General features: G+C 38.3%; 1 protein-coding gene across 2 annotated transcripts in view; it reads right to left on the reverse strand.

Annotated features, from left to right (window-relative positions):
• Positions 1-26,566, reverse strand: part of LOC124595643 (diacylglycerol lipase-beta-like) — an 855,670-nt gene that overhangs the window by 43,160 nt on the left and 785,944 nt on the right. For both annotated transcript variants that reach the window (XM_047134491.1, XM_047134481.1), the window contains exons 9-13: positions 23,499-23,667; positions 16,993-17,116; positions 9,006-9,149; positions 8,774-8,885; positions 2,414-2,506 (exon numbers count right to left, since the gene is read on the reverse strand). In XM_047134491.1, coding sequence (XP_046990447.1) covers positions 2,414-2,506; positions 8,774-8,885; positions 9,006-9,149; positions 16,993-17,116; positions 23,499-23,667 — 642 coding nt within the window. The remainder of the gene's footprint in view (positions 1-2,413; positions 2,507-8,773; positions 8,886-9,005; positions 9,150-16,992; positions 17,117-23,498; positions 23,668-26,566) is intronic.

Raw genomic sequence — 26,566 nt, forward strand, 5'->3', positions numbered from 1 at the left:
GTGGGAAGGATCCACATGGCACAGGCTGTGAAGCAGTCATTAAGATGAGGGATATCTTGTTTGGCAGCATGTTCAGCAACAGGGTGGTCCACTTGTTTCTTGGCCACAGTTTGTTGATGGCCGTTCATGCGGACCTTTTTCTCTCAGTATTTTATGACATTAATAGACCTGAGATCAGTTCCCTCTATGCTGGGCAATTTCAGTTCCTCATACTTCTATGATCTTCAAAAGATTTTAACTTTTTTAGTTTTTCATTCACTTCACTCAAATTTATCTTTGCAGTCCTTGAGATCTTCTTTCTAAGAGAAACATCATGCTGTATTAAAATCAACATGAGTTTTGATGGAGACGTGTGTCACTGAGGACTCTCTGATGAATTCCTAAACATATATTTTCTTTCCTACAACAATTTATGTTCCTTTTTGAATGGTTGCTCCTCCATTTTCAGATGTAACTAAAATCATTGTTTTCTGTTTGGGCATTAACAATAAGCTGTGTACAAATTCAGGAATAATTTGAGGTGACACATTGGATTTGTTTCTTTCATTGTGCAAAACATGTAGCTATGTTGTTTAAAATAAGTTTGCACACAACCCTAATGTTTTTACTTTTTGGAGGAGTGCATGAACATGTCTGTACAAAACTGCTCATCAACTATCAATGGACTGATCAATTTTGATGCAGCTTGTAACAAAGCAAAGACACAAACGTCAAAAAACAGTTGGACATTAATCTGTCATGTCACACAGTTCCTTAGTAATGTTTGGCAGGCATGATCCTTTTTTGTCAAGAGGGGTCTAGTGGAGCGCATTATTTATTCAGAGTTATATAATGTAGAACCGTCATTCCAACCATTTCTTCTCCAATGGAAACTGATGCCCAATCATCATGTCTTCTCCATAAGAAAAAAAATAGAAGTGACTATTATTGTGCCAATGTACAGCTCTTGATACCAGAGTAAAGGAGTTTTTAATACTATATTAAAGAGTGCACTCTTAAATGTACTGGTATTTATTATTTAAATCAGTAATACTTAATGATCCTTGATAGTTCTCTAAAGGGAAAAATATAAAGGAAATAAGCCTCTGGCTTCACAAGACACAGAAACTATTTTTCTTCAATAACTGTCAGTATATAATCACATGTGCAAATAATGCTGTAGTACACAGACAGCAGTGTATTGGTCTAATTGGAAAATTAGCAGCTTTTTCTTAAACAGCAACTGTTAAGTTATGGTACTTAAAATGTCTATTTGCAACCAATGTCTTAGATATAGACCACACTTAAATATCTTCTACAAATAACGTAGGCAGGATATATTTATGACTGTTAATGGGACTTATAGTGACATTTTATAATATCTTATCCTATATCCTAATCTACAGCAAGCTCACAATTTTCTAGGTGAAGATTATCTGAGTATAGCTGGGCAAATTTTGAAGAAAGGAAATACCCAAGCTCAAAGTATTCTGTTATGATTAGAGTGATTATTTTTATTTTGAATAAGCTATTATGCATGTGACTCCTGTCTTACCACTGGAAGACAATGCAACTACCTCTGCTTAAAAGCGGTTTTGAAGATTATAGTTGTGAGAAATGTGACACTGCTACACTTCTGACCAATCTTGTGAAACAAATTAATGGTTGTAGAGATGTAGACGATGGTAACATCCACAAATAGTGAAATAGTTTTGCCTATGAACTGGGATTTGAGTGGCCACATGATGTGTTTGCTGGAGGAATAGAGATGATGAGGCGATCGAGGAACCCATTATTATGCACAAAGAGACAATGAAATGAATTACTCTGTTATATTTGACTATACATATGTTTTAACTCTCCAGAAAATGAGAACTGTCATCAGAAAATAAGTGAATGAAAACTAGGAAAAGAGAAAATTGGACAATTATTTACTGACAGCAAACTGAAAGCAACTGATATTAAATGTAATTGTAAATATGTGGTCATTTTCTGATGAATAACATGTAAGCAATATAGTGGGCTTTCAAATGTGACATTTAGCATGTTCTGTGAGCACAGTAAACAGCAGTCTCAGGAAAAAATATATGTATTCGGTTTACCCATTTTTTTGTTGCAATCTCAGGTCCTCTTTACCCCACATCTTCTGAGCTCCTTGTATTTTTTAACTTATTTTACAATCCTTAAGGCTATTTCTCACAGTGGAACTGGGGAAACACAAGGCGGATGAATGAATTAATGGTAGTGAAGAGAAACAATCATTGTAAGGTACAGTAAAGATGTCATCAATCTGATGGTTGGTTTGAACACCACTGTGCTCTGCTAGCAAATTATTTACTTTTTCTATTAGGATGAATACAGAACCTATGATAATAATTCAACATAATGTAAATAAGATTTCAGTTCAACAATGAGCTGTATAACATATAATTACCTGGAGGGGAAATGGCGTAAACCTTGAGGTTAGGATATTTTGAACGCAACATCAGACCTAGGAGAACAGCTACTCCAGCACCCAAACTATGTCCTGAAATAACAACCAGTTACTTTAGAGCATGAAAAGTTTATGATAAGTAGGTAAACAAGAAAAGAACCAAAGACATAGCGCTTTTGAGACAATCTGTCAAAGTTATTCACTTCCTGTTTTTCTTATCTTTCTTATTCCTGTGCCATTTAATTCTCGTCACACCCATAATTTGTGCATCTTGCAATTATTTGCACTCACTTGAATAATATTGATAGATGTGATGTACATGTAGAGACAAACAGATGATTACAATTTCAGAAAAATTGGATATTCAAGAGAAGCAGCTTCAGAAATAGAGCAAATCAATAACGTATTGGTCCACCTCTGGTCTTATGCAAACAGTTGTTTGGGTTGGTGTTGACTGATACAGTTGTTGAATGTCCTCCTGAGGGATATTGCCCAAAATTCTGTCCAATAAGCATGTTAGATCATCAGAATCCCAAGCTGGTTGGAGGGCCCTGCCCACAATGCTCCAAACACTCTTAATTTTGGAGAGATCCAGCGACCTAGCTGGCTGATGTAGGGTTTGGCAAGAATGAAGAAAAGCAGTAGAAACTCTTGCCATATGCAGGAGGGCATTATCTTGCTGAAATGTAAGACCAGGATCTGTTGCCATGAAGGGCAACAAAGCAGAGGATGCATAGAATATTGTCAACGTACTACTGTTCTGTAAGGGGCACAGACGGCAACCGAAGGGATCATGGTATGAAAAGAAGTGGCATCTCAGACCATCATTCCTGATGTCAGGCCCTATTGTGGGCAACAGTCAGGTTGGTCCTGCTATTAGGAAACGGTGCTCTAGGCCACCACTCCTGATTGTTAGGCCATATGCCAGGTGACAGTCAGGTTGGAATCCCACCAGTGCCCAGGGAATCTCCAGAGACTGACTGATTGTCAGGGCTCAGTTCCCAGTGGGACTCATTACAGATGACAATTCCACTCCAGTCAATGAGATTCTATTCCAAACAACGAGATGACCCAAACATCAGTGGGGCACCAACCTGACTGTCACCCAGCATACAGCCTGACAACCAGCAGTAATGGTCTGGGGTGCCATTTTTTTCATACTGGGATCACTTTAGTTGTGATCCATAGCACCTTTACAGCACAACAGTGTGTTCTATGCCCTGTTTTGTTGCCTTTCGTGGCAAGCCATCCTGGGCTTCATTTCACCAAAATAATGCCACACACAGTGTGCTTCACTACTGCTTGTCACCATGCTTGCCAAACTGTACCTTGGTCAGCAAGGTCACCAGATCTCTCCCAAATTGAGAACATATGGAGCATTATGGAGCATTATGGGTGAGGCCCTCCAATCAGCTCAGGATTTTGATGATCTAATGCACAAGTCCAACAGAATTTGGCAAGACATCCCTTAGGAGGATATCCAACAACTTCATCAATCAATGCCAAACTGAATACAGCTTGTATAAGGGCCAGAGGTGGATCCATGTTTTATTGACTTGCTCAATATGTGAAGCTCATTCTTTTAAATAAACCATCCATTTTTTTCTGAAATTGCAATCATTTGTTTGTCTGTACATGTACATCACATCGATTTCCATCCGATTCAGATAATGCCTCTGTGGTGGTTTATATATTTTCTACATAATTATTGATACCACTTAAGTTCTTCCTTTCCCTTCATCATTGTGAGGTGACATAATATTCTTTGAAACCTTTTTCAAAATGTCCTTTTTTCCATTGTGCTTATTATTTCTAGACAAGTGACCTTTGAATTTCAGAAATAAAGTTCAATATTCCATAAGTGTAAATTATGGTTGCCAGCCTAGTCAGTATCTGATTCTCTCTGAGAAGCATCAATTTTTTAGAGGCCTGCATCTCAAAAAATAAAGAGATACTTCAATTTTGCACCAAATCTAACACTGCCTGTGCTTTGGCAATAATTAAACACAAGAATTCCTTGGGTTTCTTTCAGATAATGTACTCTGTATTAGTCTGACTGTACATCGCCTTGACCAAGAAATGCTATATATTACTTTTTTTTCTATGACATGGTCTAGCAAGGAACAGTTATGTGCAGAAAATCAATGAATTTGAAGAAAATTAAATGACATGATTATTGATGCCCTAACTACATTGATTTTTTAGTAAAACAAGTTGAAGTAACTGAAACCTAACCATATAAATGATAAAGTACCACTAGTACAAACACACTCTCTCTCTCACACACACTCATACACACACAAACACACACAACAATTATATAATATATGCGTTACATATAGCGGAGATAGCAGAGGGGGTTTGCCATTGCCTTCTTCTGACCGTAATGGGCATGAATGATGATGATGATGATGATGACACAACAATATATATATGTAATAGAGGGAAACATTCCACGTGGGAAAAATATATCTAAAACAAAGATGCTGTAACTTACCAAATGAAAGCATTGGTACGTTGATAGAGACAATAACAAACACAAACACACACACACAAATTTCAAGCTTTCGCAACCCAAGGTTGCTTCATCAGGAAAGAAGGAAAGAGAGGGAAAGACGAAAGGATGTGCGTTTTAAGGGAGAACACGCAGGCATGCATGTCCATCCGCACATGTACAGACAGGTGTCTGTATATGTGCAGATGGATGTGTGTGTGTGTGTGTGCGCAAGTGTATACCTGTCCTTTTTTCCCCCTAAGGTAAGTTTTTCCGCTCCCGGGATTGGAATGACTCCTTACCCTCTCCCTTAAAACCACATCCTTTCGTCTTTCCCTCTCCTCCCCTCTTTCCTGATGAAGCAACCTTGGGTTGGGAAAGCTTGAAATTTGTGTGTGTGTTTGTGTTTGTTATTGTCTCTACCAACGTATCAACACTTTCATTTGGTAAGTTACAGCATCTTTATATATATATATATATATATATATATATATATATATATATATATAAAACAAAGATGCTGTAACTTACCAAATGAAAGTATCAACACTTTCATTTGGTAAGTTGCAGCATCTTTGCAAAACAAAAAAAGTGGTCCAACTAAAACATTCATATTTCTTTATGTACTACATGAATATGTAATAAAAAATTAGGGTTCCTATTTTAAAAAATGCAGTTTATATCCATTTGACCTATGGCACTGCCATCTAGAGGGCCAACTATAGCACCATCTGGTTTCCCCCTTCAAGCTAGATAAGTTTCGTTCTTTGTAGTTTTTTCGTTTGATGCTTATTTTGTGAGATATTTGGACCAGTCACAATCAATGAACCACCCTATATATATATATATAAAAAGATGCTGTAACTTACCAAATGAAAGTGTTGATACGTTGGTAGAGACAATAACAAACACTATATATATATATATATATATATATATATATATATATATATATATATATATATATATATATATATATATATATAGGGTGGTTCATTGATTGTGACTGGTCCAAATATCTCACAAAATAAGCATCAAACGAAAAAACTACAAAGAACGAAACTTATCTAGCTTGAAGGGGGAAACCAGATGGTGCTATAGTTGGCCCTCTAGATGGCAGTGCCATAGGTCAAATGGATATAAACTGCATTTTTTAAAATAGGAACCCTAATTTTTTATTACATATTCATGTAGTACATAAAGAAATATGAATGTTTTAGTTGGACCACTTTTTTTGCTTTGCAATAGTCACAAACATATGGCTCACAATTTTAGATGAACAATTGGTAACAGGTAGGTTTTTTAAATTAAAATACAGAACGTAGGTATGTTTCAACATTTTATTTTCATTGTTCCAATGTGATACATGTACCTTTGTGTACTTATCATTTGTGAGAACACATGCTGTTACAGCGTTATTACCCGTAAATACCACATTAATGCAATAAATGCTCAAAATAATGTCCATCAACCTCAATGCATTTGGCAATACATGTAACGACATTCCTCTCAAGAGCGAGTAGTTCGTCTTCCGTAATGTTTGCACATGCATTGACAATGTGCAGATGCATGTTGTCAGGCATTGTCGGTGGATCACAATAGCAAATATCCTTCAACTTTCCCCACACAAAGAAATCCAGGGACATGAGATCCGGTGAACGTGCGGGCTACGGTATGGTGTTTCAGTGACCAATCCACCTGTCATGAAATATGCTATTAAATACCACTTCAACTGCAAGTGAGCTATGTGCTGGACATCCATCATGTTGGAAGTACATTGCCATTCTGTCATGCAGTGAAACATCTTGTAGTAACATCGGTAGAACATTACATAGGAAATCAGCATACATTGCACCATTTAGATTGCCATCGATAAAATGGGGGCCAGTTATCCTTCCTCCCATAATACCGCACCATACATTAACCCACCTAGGTCGCTGATGTTCCACTTGTCGCAGCCATTGTGGATTTTCCCATATTAGGCTGGTTTACATTACCGCTGTTGGTGAATGATGCTTTGTCGCTAAATAGAACACGTGCAAAAAATCTGTCATCATCCCATAATTTCTCTTGTGCCCAGTGGCAGAACTGTACACAATGTTCAAAGTCATTGCTATGCAATTCCTGGTGCATAGAAATATGGTATGGGTGCAATCGATGCTGATGTAGCATTCTCAACACCGATGTTTTTGAGATTTCCAATTCTCGCATAGTTTGTCTGCTACTGATGTGTGGATTAGCCACGACAGCAGCTAAAACACCTACTTGGGCGTCATCATTTGTTGCAGGTTGTGGTTGACGTTTCACATGTGGCTGAACACCTCCTGTTTTCTTAAATAACGTAGCTATCTGGCGAACAGTCCAGACACTTGTATGATGTCATCCATGATACTGAGCAGCATACATAGCACATGCCTGTTGGGCATTTTGATCACAATAGCCATACATCAACATGATATTGACCTTTTCCGCAATTGGTAAATGGTCAATTTTAACACGGGTAATGTATCATGAAGCAAATACCATCCACACTGGCAGAATGTTACTTGATACCACGTACTTATACATTTGTGACTATTACAGTGCCATCTATCAGAAAGCGAAAAAAGTGGTCCAACTAAAACATTCATATTTCTTTACGTACTGCATGCATATGTAATAAAAAATGGGGGTTCCTATTTAAAAAAATGCAGTTGATATCCATTTGACCTATGGCAGTGCCATCTAGCAGGCCAACCATAGCACCATCTGGTTTTCCCCTTCAAGCTAGAGGAGTTTCATTCTTTGTAGTTTTTTCGTTTGATGCTTATTTTGTGAGACATTTGGCCCAGTCACAATCAATGGACCTATATGTATATACATTGAATTATGTACAAACTATTTAATTATTTAACATGTAAAAATCACTACAGATATTCGAATTCGGGTTATGCCATGTCAATGTACCTGCCATCATTGACGATGATGTGGCTCAGATGAATAGCAAAATTCTGTGCGACTCGCTGAAGTGTCAGAACATTGATGCTGTCAATGACATCCTGAATGCCTGTTTTCAGCTCAGCAATGGTTTTGGAGTTATTGCTGTACACCTTGTCTTTAATAAAGCCCCACAAAAAGGAGTCGAATATGTTCAGATCTGGAAATTATGGTGATCGATTGAGACTCATGCCAGTGGCCTCTGGGTACCCCAAAATCAGTACGCAGTCTCCAAAGAGCTACTTCAGGACATCAAACACTCTCCTGCTCTGATGGGGTAAAGCTCCATCTTGCAAGAACTCATCTTGTTGAAATCTTGTTGGATCTGGGATAATGGGGATAAAATTATCTTCCAAAACCTTCATGTACCATTCAGTAGTCACTGTGCCATCAACAAACATCTCACCGATTATTCCATGTCTGGACGTTGCACACCAAACAATCACCTGTTGAGGGTGAAGAGACTTCTCGATTGTGAAATGTGGATCCTCAGTCCCCAAAATACACCAATTTTGCTTATTGACAAACCCCTACAAATGAAAGTGGGCTTTGTCACTAAACCAAACCATAATGCGAATACTAACTGCCATCATACCCCATGGACCACCGTGCTGTTTGAAAGTCCTAACACAAACCATTTAGACGTTATGAGAATTTTATTTCATACAGTTCAATAATTGTCACCCTGTAAACGGCATTAAGGTGACTGAGGCATTTAAATTTGTTTTCTATAACATTATGAACTGTTGATTAATGTGCCTGTAACAATGAGTCTGAGTGCCATATGTCACAAAACTAAATATTAAATATATCTGAACCACTATCAGTATGCATTTCATTAAAATAACCTTACAGTACTGTCTTCTCTTTGTATATCATGTTAATGGTACCTGTTAAGGTGAGACTGTAGTGTGGGTACAACTCAATGGCTTTGTCTATTACACCAGTATCTTGCAACACTTTCTTCAAATTTTTTGCACCTAGTATCATTCCTCGATGGCCCTGCCAACAGAGAAAATTACAACTGAAATCACTTTGTTTCAGAAATACAAAAGTGTCATGCATTACAATGATAAATATACAGAAAGCATTTAATTTGTATATTTATGGATACAAACTTACCATACTATTTTCAGGCAGTTCTGGTATTTCAAGATAGTCAGCTCCAGCTGTAAGGTCAGTGAACACATCTCTCATTGATATAGATCCTCTTATCACAATAACAATACTGCAGGTTTTATGATCAGAAGTAACAAAGAATGGCAACTAGAACACAGAGAAAACAGTATTTATTCATTTAGCTCTGAAAAACTATAGAAAAATATTGAACATGTAATCATATATACAGCAGAATAATAAACAAGTAAAATTAATAATGAAAACACAAACTCTCTTAACATCAGTAATTACAGGCAGGGATTATTCTCAAAAAATGTATAAATGCTTTGTTAGCACAAATGTTGTTTGTAATAGTATAAACCACTTAATCCTAATGAGATGTTTATTAATGAAAAATACTGAAGAGAGTCAGATGATTATTTGAATTCTGGATGGTTGTTTTTATTATCTCTTCATGGCACAATGATCCAGATGATATAGTTTTGTCATTTTTATCTACCATATATTCTGATCTTCTTTGATTTAACACTATACTGATAGATAAGAGTAGTGCTTGATTTAGAGAGAGAGAGAGAGAGAGAGAGAGAGAGAGAGAGAAGAGGTTCTGGTACTGTGACCAACCTCAGGGTGTTTTTCAAATTTAGACTTCTTAAAATATTATTTTAATGCTTTTCTGCGCAGTGTGAATACAACATTTGTATTATATTGCTTCAATTGCAGCAGAAGTTCTGTTGTACTACGTCTCAAAACCTGCAGTTCTGATTTTTTCTTGTCAGAGGTATCATTATGAGGTACTCGTGCACACTGTCATAAATCAAGCACTAGATAAAAGTGTATAAAATTTGAAATTTGATGATAAAACCCCACCATAATCCTTTCATCAGCGTGGAAATTGATGCTGTCTTGTATATATTTTACTATACCCTTATTCTTGAAGTAAGTGTTTATTGTGTAGACTTGTAGGACAATGTCTGTTTGTTCTATTAGTTCTTTGTGCTCATTTTTGGTTTTATGTCAAGTCCATAGTTACGTCTGAAAATCTTTCATACCTACTGCTAACTGAGAGAATTTTATCTCTAGTCTGATTTTGCTTCTCAGTTTTTGCAGATCATTATTCCAACTGCTTTTGCATTTTCAGAGCTTAATATCAAAAGAAGAATTACTCTACCTTATATGCAGTTGCTTTAAATTGCCATTCTCTGTTTCAACTTATTAGTGATAAACATGACCTAGATTTTCATTGAAAGCTCAACAGTCCACATCACTAGAAAGTCAAACACTCTTCTAGGTCATATTTTATCATCATTAGTTTCGGTCATTTGTACCAGAGCACAGTATATCAGATAATGGTCAGTGACTGGAAAACTTTCTCCATGGCACTATATTTTTCTGTGGGTGTTTCTGTTGACTAGGATTGCAGCTATATTTGAGACTGTACCTGTTTTATTACATGTATAAGTGTTTAAGGTCTGTTTTGAGAACTCACTTCTGCATTAATTCTTATAGCTCAAATACTCTACAAACCATTTATATGCCACACTGGAGCATTTGATGACTTATAGTGACCCTCCAGAATATCATGTCTATGATAAGTCAGTTGCTCAACACTACTCTACAATAACCTAAGAGATCTATACTAGGACACAAGATTTAAACTTATATTCTCTGAAAAAAAAGTGTCCAGTAACCCTTGATAGTATGCTGGAAAAATTACAGATAATGAATGAAACAAGTGGCTGCATATTATATACTCAGATGACATGCTATTGATTATAGCTGTAGAAAAAATGGAAACTGCAAAATGCCTTTATTTTCAGTATTTATCAATAGGTAAACTTGTCATCACCTGAATATTATAAGAATGAAAGTAGGAGAAGAGATATTGGCAGAAGTAAAGCTGTGAGGGTGGGTCATGACTGGAAATCCCAGTTGGTAGGATACTTCCCTCAAGAGGCAAAGATCTCAGGTTTCACTCCCAGTTTAACATAAAGTTTTTATTTGACAGGAAGCTTCAAACCTGAAGTACAGCTTAAACACCACAGTGTTTAACTCGGAATGGCCCTGAGCCAGTTACATGGGTGCATGCAGTTTAACACAGATTCTGCATCACAGTGCATTTTGGCAAATTACATATTATAAAACCCTTGCCACTGACAAAAGAAGCTATATGTGACAGAGAAAGTAAGATTCCAACAGTTGCAATACATACCTGCAGAGCTGCTTGTTACATATTTAGCTTTTTCTGTGTTCTCTCACTAGTGCGGGGATGAATAGGATGTGTACATGCTGTGTGCAGGAGGAGCTGGCCACAGTTGCGAAATAGCCGAAGGTGCTTTTGGCTACAGTCAGCCAACTTCAGGCTGCTACCTCAGGGTGTAGTAATCATAGAGCATCTGGCACATCACATGGGAGACCTCAGACATCACTTGTTTCATCTGCAGTCTGCTGGCGTGACACCTTGCAGTGGACCCAATCTGGGAGATCTGCCCTCACTGCAGGGTGGGTGGTGGGTGATAACTCATTTGCTGTACTCGATGTGGAGGGCCAAAATGGAGGCTGGTCGTCTGGCCTTGCCTGTTCACCTTCTGTAGGGACAGGTGGCCACTTCTTCAGCAAAGTCATAGCAGAGACATAGTAGGGGGTAATTACTAGCAGCTCCAGGGGGTAATTACTGGGATCTCCAATGTTACACCCTGTTGTGTATGTAGTTCCACGTAGTCAGCGCGTACACAACTTTCCCAATAGAGCGTGCCCCGCTAAGCACAACAGCTCAGGCCCAGTGCTCGTACATCTCCGCACTACGAGATGGCGCCGTCTTAGAGACGGACCAAATTCTGCTTCCGCCGATCCACGTATTAATATGTAACGCAGCCAATGAGATTGCTGCTAACGTAGAACCTTTTCTCCTCCTGGATCACACTCGCACAGTGATACCTGAATGCTCGAGGTATTATAATGAGTGTACAGACCTCCGATTAGCCAGTCTGCATCAGTCTGCATCAGTCTGCATTAGTCTGTAGTCAAGTTTCAGTCTGTGCCTAATAAGATTATCATATTCCTGTACATAGCCATGAAGAGAAATGTATAGACACTTTGTCAAGTATCAGAGATATGTGAGAATAAGATTAAAGTACCAAGACCAAAGGAACTTCAGATTGTCAATTGTAAATAGCATCCAGAATCAAGTTAGGTAATTCTATATTTGTTATTATTTTAATAAATGTTTGTGAAAATTAATCAAGTTCTGTTTAAAGATGGTCACCGTCAATCTGCTACTCTAAGTGTGCAAGTGGCATTTCTGTGGTCTGACCAAACGGCAGAAGATAAACACACCACGATAACACCACGAGACATATTGCTGACACTCGCCTACTTCATTAGAGCGACAAGTCAAATAATCTGATGGTGTGTGTACCAAAGGTCTTACAGTACGCACACCACACACCCATTGTGGCACTCCTTAGGGGAATAGTGTTCTGGGCAGAAAAGAAGGCCAATGTGCACTTGGTATGTCTGCTGTGGACCCTCATCCAAGATGTGGATGAGGACTTGCCTGCAGCCATCGAGCATGTGGAGTATAGTCCTCTGCAACTTATGGCTCATGTCAACACCAATGGAGCTTGTCACACGGGTTCTGAGGCTGTCCTCAGTTCATATGGGTGGTTGGTGGATGTGGTGAAGGCCGCTGGCATCACACTTGGGGTGCAAGCAGAGCTCACAATTTGCTGCATTGTTCCCAAAATTGATCAGTGTGCATTGGTTTGGAGCCAAGGGAGGATATCAACTAAAGGCTTCTATGACTCTGTGATGGTCTTGGCAGCAGATTTCTGGACCTGTGTTATCGGGTGGAGAGCAAGAGGACACCCCTTGATAGGTCAGAGGTGCACTACAGAAAGGAAACAGATGCTTGGACAACAGAGTACTTGTGGAGTGAATATGGGGATTTTTTAGGCTAGGTGAGAGCTTGAGGTAATGTGACGAACACTTGCCAGTTGACATGCAGACAGCTAAATCAGACCGGGTTCATAGTAAAGACACCTTAACTCTCAAAATGTTGTCAGTAATTCGTCGAATAATTCATAAAAAAGTTCCCAATTTACTGCCCTCCAGGAAATTTGTTGCCCTCAAATTATTCTTGTGACTGAGAGATAGCTGAAACCCAAAGTAGAAAGATCTTAATTATTTATTGAGTCAAGGAACACATATTGGAAAGACAGGTTGGATGCCATATTGTCTCTAATGATATTGATTTCAAGTGTGACTTTGATGTTATCTGGATCCATACAACAGGTCTTGGTGTTGGGTTTTTTACTGTCCACCAAATCCTTCTGTGACAGTTTTAGAGTCATTCTAAGACAGTCCATGGTCAGTAGGGTGAAAGTACCCAGATCATGGAATATTAATCGCAGGTGACTTTAAGCTACCGAGTATAAACTGGGATGGTTATGGATTCACTGCAGGAGGTATGAACAGGCAGTCTTCCAAAGAACTTTTGAACACATTTTCCATCTTGAGCAGCTAGTATGAGAGCCCACTCACTACAGAAATATTTTAGACCCTGTAGCTATAAACAGGACTGACTTACTGATGGTATCAGTACAGATACAGATATTAGTGGTCATAATATCATCATAGCAATGATGATTACTACAGTGAGATAAATCAATCAAGAAGTCTAGAGGAGTATATTTACTAGAAAGAACAGATATGCAGTTGCTTGCATACCACTTAGATAATGAATGGACATCATTTGTTTCCAGTATGATGGAGGGATTATGTGCAAGGTTTCAACAGATTATAAATTGACCCACAGAGAAGTATGTACTGAGTAAACGCATTAGGGACAGAAAATGCTGAGGAAGTAAAGACTGTTTCACTCTTGGTTCTAAAGCAAATATTCAGATGACAGGCAAAAGTTAGTAGAGATTTGTGCATCTGTAAAAAGATCACTGCACAAAGCATACAACAACTCCCACTGTCATACCTTAGTAAAAGATCTAGCCAAGAACTTACCAAAATTTTAGTCCTGTGTAAAATCACTAAGTGGGTTGAAGGCTTATAGTCAGTTACTCAATGACCAGTCTGGTATAGCAATAGAAGATAGCAAAAGGAAAGGCAAAGTTTGAAATTACACTTTTAAGAAATCATCATGGGGGTCATACAAAACATACCATCATTTGACCACTGCACAGACCTCCACATAGAGGACCTAGCAATAGGCATCTGTGGCCTAGAAAAGCAACTGAAAGAGTTGAAAACAAATAAGTCACCAGGTCCACATGGAAACCCAATTCTATTTCACAAACAGTAGTTTACGGCACTGGCCCCTTACTTAGCTTACTCGAAATCTCTTACCCAGCACAAAGTCCCAGGCAACAGTAAAGTAGCAAAAGTAAGTCCTGTGTATAAGAAGAGTAAAAGACTGATCCACAAAATTACAGACTAATACTCTTAACATTGGTTTGCTGCAGAATTCTTGAATGTAATCTCATATCAAATACAATAAAGTTCCTTGAGCCAGAAATTCTTCTGTCCACAAATCAGCAAGGTTTTAGAAAGCATCGCTCATGTACTGTTCTCCCATGATATCCTGCACACTATGGATGAAGCCAACAGCAGATTCCACAGTCCTCAATTTCTGAAAAGCATTTTACACAGTGTCCCCTACAGACTGTTAACAAAAATTGAGCACACAGAATAAGTTCTCAGATATGTGAGTGGCTCAAAGACTTCTTAAGTAATGGGATCCAGCAATCTGTCCTCAATGGTAGGTGTTCATTGGAGGCAAGAGTATTGTCATGAGTGCCCTAAGGAAGTAGGATAGGACTGCTATTATTCTCCATATACATAAGTGATCTCCATATACATAAGGGATCTGACAGACAGGGAGAGCTGCAACCTGTGGCTGTTTCCTGATGATGATCTTGTGCGTAGAAAGATTGAGGAGGATACAAGATGACTTGGACAAAATTTCTAGCTGGTGTGATGAATGGCCAATAACTCCAAACACAGAAAAATATAAGTTAATGCAGATGAGTAAGAAAGTATTGTTTAACTGTTCATGAGTACTACTCAAGTGTATGGGATCCCCACCAGGTCAAATTAAAGGAAGACATTTAAGCAATTCAGAGGTGGGCTTTTACATTTGTTACCAGTAGGTTTGACCAGTATGCAAGAATTATGGAGATGCTTAAGGAACTGAAAAGGGAATACCTGGAGGAAGGAAACATTATTTTTGAAGAATGATATTGAGAACATTTAGAGAACCAGCATCTGAAACTTACTGCAGAATGTTCCTCCTGCCACCAATGCACATTTTCCATAAAATTGCAAAATTTTAGGGCTCACACAGAGGCATATAGACAGTTGTTTTTTCCCTCACTCTGTTTGCGAGTGAGACAGGAAAGGAAATGGTTAGTAGTGGTACAAAAAAAAAAAAAAAAAAGACATCTTTGGCCAGCTGAGAACTGAACCGTAAACCTTTGTACTTGCAGTTCAATATTTACCCTATTTATTGTCATCTCTTTTGTTCCATCTAGTTTCTTGCCTATATATCTTACTGCCCATGGTCTTTGAGCCCCTTGTTTTGTTTCTTTCCTTCCCAGAGTCTGTCTGGTTTTTATATCTATATTAACTTCCCCTGCAGATTTCAATTTCTCCCCATTTTAGCCTCGCCACATCAAATCACCATCTCTCTTGAGTTACCAGTGTCATCAGTCAGTCTAATCATCTAGATGATAATTCACTTAATAGATTCTCGCTATGTCTGTATCAAAATGGAGCTGCATAATTTAAAAGCTACATATTTTTAATCTTATACTACAATTATAATTACAAGTCTTCACTTTTCAGTCCTTTCATTCATTCATTCATTCATGATGTTCTGTATATCAAATCAAGAAAAAACTTCAGAGATGTGAAATGAGTCAAAGTATACATTAAAATAAGTCAAAGAAATCATAGAATCTTACTATGTATACTGTATTAACTATAATGTATCATTGCTCTGCTTAAAGCTATTAAAAATTACACCATCAAAATTTAATCAAGTAAATAAGTAAGAGAGCTGCTGCTTTAGAAGGGGGCAAAAAAAAAAAAAAAAAAAAAGGGCTCTGCCTCCTTAGTTTCATTTTAAAGCTGCTGTTTATGTGATATTAGAAGCTTAATACTTACTTGAATACAATAGTGTTTTGCAAAACAATATTTTTACCTCTGTAAATACTGAGTCCTATTTATAGTGCATTATTACTTGTCATACAGCTTTATAGCAAAACAGCTACTTGCCATGCAGCTAACAGAAATTTTTAATCTGCTTTTAGACACTCAGTTAATTTATAGAAAAAATTGATAATTAGGCAAGTTTTAAATTTCCTTTCAAATTGCTGGTGGTCCCAAATATTCTGCTTTACGATCAATGGGAGCTTGTTGAATATCTCACCATCTGAGTACATGACTCTGTTTTGAACTCTCGACAAGGAGGCAAAGTCTATATCATGACTGTTTTTGTGTCTTATGCAGTGACTGTGTTAATCAAAATTCATTTGAAACTGCTTGTTATTATCAGAAACAGCAACTGTTAAGGAGTAACTCTATTTGGAAGTTAGTGTCAAAATTCCAAGCTATTTAAAAAGACTTCTACAAAACATAGAGTTATCTACTTTACACAATATTGTTATTACTCACTTCTGCTTGTATAAACACTTTATTTACTTTAGGTTGACTCACAGGAAAATAATTCCATAAACAACAAAGACTTAAAAAAACATAAAATGAAACACTCATGTCTAAGATCAATGCACACAATGAGAGATGCTTCATGATTAGTTATCCAGCTGTACCCCAAGGAATTTCACACAATGTGTCTATGTTATGAGTGGTAAGCTGCCTTCCTCCCGAAGCACTAAATACCACTTTGCTAGTTTCAAAGGTGTGCTGTTCATGATGAGCTGATCAGTTGAACAAAGAAACATTGTAATTGATTTTTTTTTACCTGGAATAACTCATTTTCAAATGATGCAAACAATATATCTTCAGTGTCTAGTTCAGACATGTACCTTACACCAGCAAAATGGCACAAACAACAATTGTCTTCCTGTATGGTAACAGCCTTCTGCCTAGAAAAAAAGTATCATTATTTAATTGAAAAACTCTTTATTAATCTTATGTTGTTTGCACATCATATTCAGAAAACTATTTATCAGAACAAATGATCAGAAGTGACCTATGTTACACATCAGTTTGGTTTTTATTTGACTGCTCAAGGTCTTTGCATTCAATTTCACTTTTGCAAATCAATAGAAACCAATCTCTTTTAACGATAACCTATAGCAGAATGTCTGCAAAGAATGGAAGTCCTATTATAGTTTTAAACTGTGAGGTAAATGAAAATGAGTTTTCATATAGTAAGTGTGACAGAATAACATTACTGGGCACCAAATTCAATGACCACTTCCTCACTGTGTTAGCAAACATTGTCTTGCTAATACATAACCAAATAAAAATGCATTAGATTTATTTATATCAACAGGATAAGAACTATAAGGCCTTGTGTTAGACTAGGGCCAGAAGAAATGGGCCACTGAGTGCAATAGATCAATGATGTAGTTTTCAAATGCACTGTTAACAGTGTAGCTATCAGTCCTTTAGATAAAAAATCATATGGCTTGTGACTCAGCTATGAGAGCTTTATTGTCAATGGAAGGAATAATCACTGACCATGTAATTGACACGTTGAACATTGAAATAGGTGAGAGACCAAGGAGGCGAGTGATATGAATGTTGCACAGGTGAGCTAACCCTGGAACAGTCAGATGGAGAAAGTCACACACTGTTTACAGTACAATAGATGGTGCATGTTCAGCGTGGGTGGGTAAGGGGGGGGGGGGGGTCAGAATACAGGAATGAGGAGCCCACAGAGAGATGTAGATTGCTGGAAAGATAAATCAAACAAAAATGAAGTGATGGGGAGCAGCTGGAGGATGCTGGGACTTCAGGAAGGAGAAAGGTGTATATAGGACAGGCTAGTGGAGATTGATGCTAATCAGTCAGAGATGTGGAATCAGAGATGTGTTTGACACAATGTTCTTGGGTTTTCAGCTGCATGAGGAGGAGTATGCAGAGTTTTCAACAGAGCTGTCACATAATAAGACTTCTGTATCATATAGCTCTCACTCAGATGGATAAGATATGAGTGTTTATTTTATTTATTTTATTTGAGATACATATTCCATGGATCCAGTTTGGCGTGATTATGCATGGATGTGGAACAAGTCAAAGGAGATACAATATAGATATCATACAATACAGTACATACTGGAATGTTACACATGGTAGATGAATGATTCAAAACTGGTATAATACAATAATGTAATCAAGTTAATAAACAATACAATAAAAAAATACAATAGTGATAAAAAACAATACAGATAACAATGACAAAGGAAATAATCTGAATTACTACTCAAATTATTTATCTCTGTTGAAGAATACCTATACTTGAGTATTGCTCATCAGTGTGGGATCCGTACCAGGTCGGGTTGACGGAGGAGATAGAGAAGATCCAAAGAAGAGCGGCGCGTTTCGTCACTGGGTTATTTGGTAACCGTGATAGCGTTACGGAGATGTTTAATAAACTCAAGTGGCAGACTCTGCAAGAGAGGCGCTCTGCATCGCGGTGTAGCTTGCTCGCCAGGTTTCGAGAGGGTGCGTTTCGGGATGAGGTATCGAATATATTGCTTCCCCCTACTTATACTTCCCGAGGAGATCACGAATGTAAAATTAGAGAGATTAGAGCGCGCACGGAGGCTTTCAGACAGTCGTTCTTCCCGCGAACCATACGCGACTGGAACAGGAAAGGGAGGTAATGACAGTGGCACGTAAAGTGCCCTCCGCCACACACCGTTGGGTGGCTTGCGGAGTATCAATGTAGATGTAGATGTAGATGTAAAAAGTAGAAACATTTTTCCAATAGGAATTCCTTTAGCTTTTTTTTTAATAGCATTTTATTTTCTTTTAGACACTTTATATTACTTGGGAGTGCGTTAAAGATTTTTTTTTACTTGTGTACTTTACCCTTTTTGTACCAGAGAGAGATTTGTCCATTCACAATGCATATCACCTTTCCGTCTTGTATTATAATGATGGTTTGCCTCATTTGTTTCATATTCAGAGGAATTGAGAAGAGTGAAAGCCATGAGTGAAAGGAGATATTGTGAGGTAGTGGTTAATATACCTAACTGTTTAAAAAGCTTTCGACATGAGGTTCTTGGAGGGACACTACATATAATTCGCACAATTTTTTTCTGACTTACAAAAATTTTTTTTTGAAAGTGGTGAGTTGCCCCAAAAGATTATTCTATAGCACATCACTGAATGAAAGTAGCCAAAATATGCAGACTTTGATACATTTGTCTCTCCAATTTTGGAGATTATTTGGATGGCAAATGTTGCTGAGCTAAGCTTTTTTAGTGTTTGCTGTATGTGGAATTCCCAGTTGAGCCAGTTATCTATGTGAACGCCTAGCAACTTTGTGCACAGAATGCTCTGTAACTGTTGGTTTTCGTGTGCAATGTTAATCTCTTCTGGGCTTATGTAACTGGATTTGAACTGCATGTAATTTGGTTCACTGAGGTTTATTGCTAGATAATTTGCCGTGAACCAGTTCAGAGCATTTGCAAGTTCTTGGTTGGCATTTAACTCTACGTCAGTGGAGGTTTTATTGGCTGTCATTATACTTGTGTCATCTGCAAACATTGTGATACTGCTAGCACTATTTGAGGACAGGGATAGGTCATTAATATATATAATAAATAGGAGCGGACCAAGGACTGACCCTTGTGGAACTCCATGATGTACTGTTTCCCACTCAGACTCTACCTCTCCTACTTGTAGATTGTTAACACCTAATATTATTTTTTGTTGTCTGTCTTCTAGATATGATCTGAGCCAGTTACCCATTTGTCCACGGATTCCATATTGGGCTGCTTTTCCTAAAAGTATTGTGTGATTGATGCAGTCGAAAGCCTTAGTCAGGTCACAGAATATGCCAACGGGTAATTTTTTCTTGTCAAGGCTAATTAGTGCATATTTTTCAAGGTGATTGACAATCCTGACGTACACTAATTTATCAAAGACTTTAGAAAATGTTGTTACAAGAGAGATAGGACAATAGTTGGAAACATCTGTGGGATCACCTTTTTTGTAGAGGGGCTTCACAGTAACATACTTCATTCTGTCAGGGAAGATACCTTGATTTAGAGAGGAATCGAATATATCAGCTAGAACTTTAGAGAGTTGGTTACAGCTGGGTTTTAGCAGTTTGCTGGAAATATTGTCTACACCTGATGAATTTTTACTTTTTAGAGACACTATGGTTTTTCTTACTTCTTGCACAGTTATGGGGGCCGTACCTATTGTGTCTATAGAGTTAGGGAAAAGTTCTTTCTGAGTTTTTATTGCCTTTCCTGAAGAGCTTTTGCATGCTGTTTTCTCAGCAACAGTTAAAAATTGCTCATTAAAGATTTTAGCTACACTATCTTGATTTTGAACTAGCCTACCTTCATTGTTAAGAGCAATATTTTGGGTCTTGTTGGGGTAACTTGCACCAGTCTCATTTCATATCATTTCCCATATAGTTTTGATTTTATTAGTGGAGTTATTAATTTTTGAGCACAGATACATACTTTTTGATTTCTGAATGACTTTGTTCAATATTTTACAGTATTTTTTATAGTTATTTAAAATGTTAGGGTCATATGATTTTTTGAGGCAATGTACAACTCTCTCTTTCTTTTGCAAGAAATCCTAGTTCCAGTGGTAATTCAAGGCTTGCTGGTGGATTTTTTAGTATGGGTTGTGTATATTCTTTTTGGGAAGGTACTTTCAAATATTAGAGCCACTTCATTACTGAAAAGGTTGTATTTGGAATTGGCATTTTCTACATTATATTCTGGACTCTAGTCTACGTTTTGGAGACGTGATTTAAAGATCTCAATAGTTTCATCAATAGATTTCCTAGCAATTTTCCAGTTGGGACCACTATTAATCTCACAAATACTTGAATTATTAATGGTGAGTCTTTGTCCATCATGGTCAGAGAGACCATTCAGGACTTACCTGACAGCTATATCATCAATCTTGGTTATGTCAATAAATACATTATCAATTAATGATTTTGTTTGTGAAGTTATCCTGGTGGGAAAATTTATAACAGAAGCAAGATTATATGAGGACATCAAGTTCTCAAGATCTACTCTGTCTCTGGAGTTTGTTAGGAAATTTGCATTGAAGTCTCCAATAACTATGACATCTCCACTGAGTTTAAATACACTCCTGGAAATTGAAATAAGAACACCGTGAATTCATTGTCCCAGGAAGGGGAAACTTTATTGACACATTCCTGGAGTCAGATACATCACATGATCACACTGACAGAACCACAGGCACATAGACACAGGCAACAGAGCATGCACAATGTCGGCACTAGTACAGTGTATATCTACCTTTCGCGGCAATGCAGGCTGCTATTCTCCCATGGAGATGATCGTAGAGATGCTGGATGTAGTCCTGTGGAATGGCTTGCCATGCCATTTCCACCTGGCGCCTCAGTTGGACCAGCGTTCGTGCTGGACGTGCAGACCGCGTGAGACGACGCTCCATCCAGTCCCAAACATGCTCAATGGGGGACAGATCCAGAGATCTTGCTGGCCAGGGTAGTTGACTTACCCCTTCTAGAGCACGTTGGGTGGCACGGGATACATGCGGACGTGCATTGTCCTGTGGAACAGCAAGTTCCCTTGCCGGTCTAGGAATGGTAGAACGATGGGTTCGATGACGGTTTGGATGTACCGTGCACTATTCAGTGTCCCCTCGACGATCACCAGTGGTGTACGGCCAGTGTAGGAGATCGCTCCCCACACCATGATGCCGGGTGTTGGCCCTGTGTGCCTCGGTCGTATGCAGTCCTGATTGTGGCGCTCACCTGCACGGTGCCAAACACGCATACGACCATCATTGGCACCAAGGCAGAAGCGACTCTCATCGCTGAAGACGACACGTCTCCATTCGTCCCTCCATTCACGCCTGTCGCGACACCACTGGAGGCGGGCTGCACGATGTTGGGGCATGAGCGGAAGACGGCCTAACGGTGTGCGGGACCATAGCCCAGCTTCATGGAGACGGTTGCGAATGGTCCTCGCTGATACCCCAGGAGCAACAGTGTCCCTAATTTGCTGGGAAGTGGCGGTGCGGTCCCCTACGGCACTGCGTAGGATCCTACGGTCTTGGCGTGCATCCGTGCGTCGCTGCGGTCCGGTCCCAGGTCGACGGGCACGTGCACCTTCCGCCGACCACTGGCGACAACATCGATGTACTGTGGAGACCTCACGCCCCACGTGTTGAGCAATTTGGCGGTACGTCCACCCGGCCTCCCGCATGCCCACTATACGCCCTTGCTCAAAGTCCGTCAGCTGCACATACGGTTCACGTCCACGCTGTCGCGGCATGCTACCAGTGTTAAAGACTGCGATGGAGCTCCGTATGCCACGGCAAACTGGCTGACACCGACGGCGGCGGTGCACAAATGCTGCGCAGCTAGCGCCATTCGACGGCCAACACCGCGGTTCCTGGTGTGTCCGCTGTGCCGTGCATGTGATCATTGCTTGTACAGCCCTCTCGCAGTGTCCGGAGCAAGTATGGTGGGTCTGACACACCGGTGTCAATGTGTTCTTTTTTCCATTTCCAGGAGTGTATGTGTATTAAGAGTGCATCTAACTGTTCCAAAAAAATGCTTAAGTTACCTGAAGGAGCCCTGTATAAAGCTACTACTGCTATATAAGAATTATTTAAAGCCACCTCTATGGCACACACTTCAAACTGTTGATCTATACAAAAATTCAGCACATTAATTACACTACATGTGATGCTGTTTCTGACATAGATTGCTACTCCACCTTTTTCTATAAATTTCCTACAGTAAGATGTTGCTAAGCAGTAATTATCTATAGCAAGTTTTTCAATATCTGACATAACATGGCGCTCACTAAAGCACAGAACAAGGGCACAATCTATATCTTGTGGCTCCTGGATATTAATTAAGAGTTCATTAATCTTGTTGTGATGGGGAAGGAATAGAGCATACAATAAGAGAGTGGTACAGATAATGCCTATGCATGACCAGTTAATACAGAGATAAAATAAACAAGAAGCTAGGAGGAAATTGGCCTCACGCGGGGGAGTGGCAGAAGAGAATAAAGCCATATAGGACACAAGACAATGGTATGTATTCTGTAAAAGTAACTAAAGTTAAAAGTAGAGAGAAGTTTGGAGCTGATTAGAGGAAGGTAGGAATGTGCAAAGCCATGTACAACATTTGTTTTATGACCTAGCTAGTAATGTGTCCATAAAGTCAATGGTCAGTCAATTCCACCTTCTTATCTTTTTATTAAGTTAACTGATATATACTCAAATGTCTTGCAAACAAATGCTGATGAAATATACCTAAAGCAAGCACAGCAAGTCATCTTTGGGGTAAGACGACAAATTCCTGTTACTGGATAGCGGTACATCACAAATGGCCACCCATATGAGGCTATGGCCAACTGCAGGAAGTGGTGTGCACTTTCCAGTGACATCCAGCTTGGACAGTCTGCCATTATGTCCTTAGCATCTGTTGACAGAAACAAAGATTTATTAGCAGTATATAAAAGAAAACATGTAGAACAGGGAAAACAGGGGTTTAAACTGTACTGTTGCAATAGGTACTGAGAGAAAAAAAGAATGATTCTGATTTTAAAAGAAAAGAAATTGCCTTACGTTGATTCATAAGTAATAACATAAAATGCATTTGTACAAGCTGATTTCAGTTTTATTCTTCAGTGGAGGTGGATACAAACTGATCCACTCATAAAGAAAGGTCACCTAAAAACACAAATATTCTCCTTTTCTTTACATCACATTCAAAATGGAAGAGATTAATGTAGGGTAAAAGCATGATAAAACTCACAGCTATATAAAGAAGGCATCACTGCCCATATCACACATAAATTAACAAGCAATGATTTCAACAGTAGACTCACCTGGCTGAGAGTCTGAGATAAGTTCAAGGTAATTCATGACAGATTTTATCATCTAACTTGTTATGATTAGGTTGAATTTTACTGTTTGCTTATTTGGTTTTGTATGTGTAGTCTATTAAATCTAAATTAAGCTTAATTTTAAAACAATGAAGTAGAGCATGGGAGTGGATATGGGATCTTATGCAACTCTCACGCCAGAGATCATCAGTTAGTATTTTATACATGCTGTATCTCAATGTGATACTGTGTAGAAATTTATGTGAGGTAGAGTAATGATTGTAATGCTGTGACTGAGAGCTGAAATGCAGTGAAATAAGATACTTTGACATGGATGCAATGTATTGTTAATTTCTGCAGAAAAGTGCAAGAAGAATTGCCAAGCTCATGCTTCTACTCATCAAGTAAATTTTATGCAAAGATTATGGTTTTATAACGTATTTCATGGGGAGGAGAAAGCTATTATTTGTGGTAGGCTTTAAGACAAAAATTGTACTCCATTTATTTTATATTTATTTATTACACTTATAAAATTGCCTGACATACTCAAAGAGTCAGATACTTCAAAAATGTGTCCTTGTATAAAAACTATTAAGAATATGTTAAGGGAACAGACTACTGTTCAACATATTAAAGACAACATATATGTTTACAGCACAGAAGATTAACTTCTCATCGTAAAATAATGTTTGAGGTCTCCAGTAATTATTTAAAAGTCAACTACTAAATCCTTCTAAAATAGATTTTGAACCAATGTAGTTAGAGAATAAAATGGACATTCTACAAATTTCTAACAAACAGAACACAAACTACCAACTGTGAGCACCAAGCTATAGTGCGTATGGCGAGAGAAGATTTCTGACAGTTGACGCAGCCCTGGTGCACGTACTTCGCACATCCGTGACAGCCAATCAAATCGTGAGCTTTTGTTTACATTACCATGGCAATGCCCCAGTGTTGGCGTAGTGCTGGGAAACCGCTGCTTGCTCGCTGCCCGCCCGTGTTGAATACTAGCAATTGCGCTGCCAGCTGCTAGAGCTCTTCTCTTGACGTACAAAGTATAGGTGGCATGGTGGCTAGCAAGACTGGACTTGTATTTGGGAGGAGGCCATTCAAATCAGTATTTAGTCATCCAGATTTAGCTTTTCCATGATTTCCCTAAATTGCTTAAGACAAATGTCAGGATGGTTCATTTGCAATGGGTATGGTTGTTTTCCTTCCCCATCCTTCAGTAATCCAATCTTGTGCTCTGTCTCTAATGACCACATTGTCAATGGGACATTAAACTCTGATCATCCTTCCTTCCTTCCTTCCTTCCAACAGTGAGAAAAAAATTTTGATTTTTTTTCAAATGTTTGTTTGCAAATCACTGAACCAACATTTAAAAAAAATTGAGAATAATGTGTTACAAAATGTAAAGCAATGAAATGACAACTCATATATGGCCGAGAATTTAAAATGAAACTGAAACAATGACCACAATGCACCATGGAAACTAATAATTCAGTTGAGATCCTTATCCAATAGGAATTTTCACAACAGCCATAGCAGCAAGTTGCAGTCAATTTATTCAAGTTATATGAAAACTGGTATTTGGTTGTAACCTTCTACCCCATTATCCAGAAATTGTACTGTTGCATTCAGTGGATGAGTCAGAAGTTATCAAACACTTAATGCTCATATTTTGAAGTCACAGTACATGAGGAAGTTGTGAGCAACTTTAGGACTCATTTCAACCATTACTTACATCAGCATTTACAGTCTGCAACATATTGTTCTTTGAAGCACATAAAAAAAGGCCCAAAGTTATCGCATAGCAATAGGTTGATGAAAATTGTTAATATTGTCTCGTGAAGTGATGATGGCTACAGTGATTACAAACATACAGTGCAATGTCACTCTTCAATGAGTTCCAACCAGCAATAGATGGTAGAGGAATGCAGACTGTGGTATCTATGATATCAAAACATAAAGATTGTCTGAAAATAGGAAGAAGGAAACTGAATAAATGAAAAAATTACTATGGCAGTCATCACTAGGCACAAGGCATTCCCGAATTAAAGAAGGAAGATAAAGCAGGTACTGGCAAGTAAAGGAAAATTGCAATTTAGCTCATTCTTACATCATAAAAATAACTAACAATCAATATGAAGGAATTGTTTCCATTTGGTGAAGACAACTGAAAAGGATGGAGACTACAGCTTTGACTTTCCAGATGAACTCACTGGAGGAGGAATTGACATCACTGAACAAAGGCTAGATTGTAGTCCATATCAGCACAGCAACCAAATGTTGAACAGGTTCATGTAAATGACAAACCACATTTAGGGGTCAATAACAACATATGAACTCAACATGGGAGGTTCAGCAAGCAAATAAAATGTCTAACATATTTCTAAATATGAATATTGTTGCAATTTGAAAGGGGAGATGTGTCATACAAATGTGTAGTTCTAGCAACACTGATGATGGCCTTATTGAAGTAGATCAGGG

The sequence above is a fragment of the Schistocerca americana genome, chromosome 1 (assembly GCF_021461395.2).
Source record: "Schistocerca americana isolate TAMUIC-IGC-003095 chromosome 1, iqSchAmer2.1, whole genome shotgun sequence".
Lineage (NCBI taxonomy): Eukaryota > Metazoa > Arthropoda > Insecta > Orthoptera > Acrididae > Schistocerca > Schistocerca americana.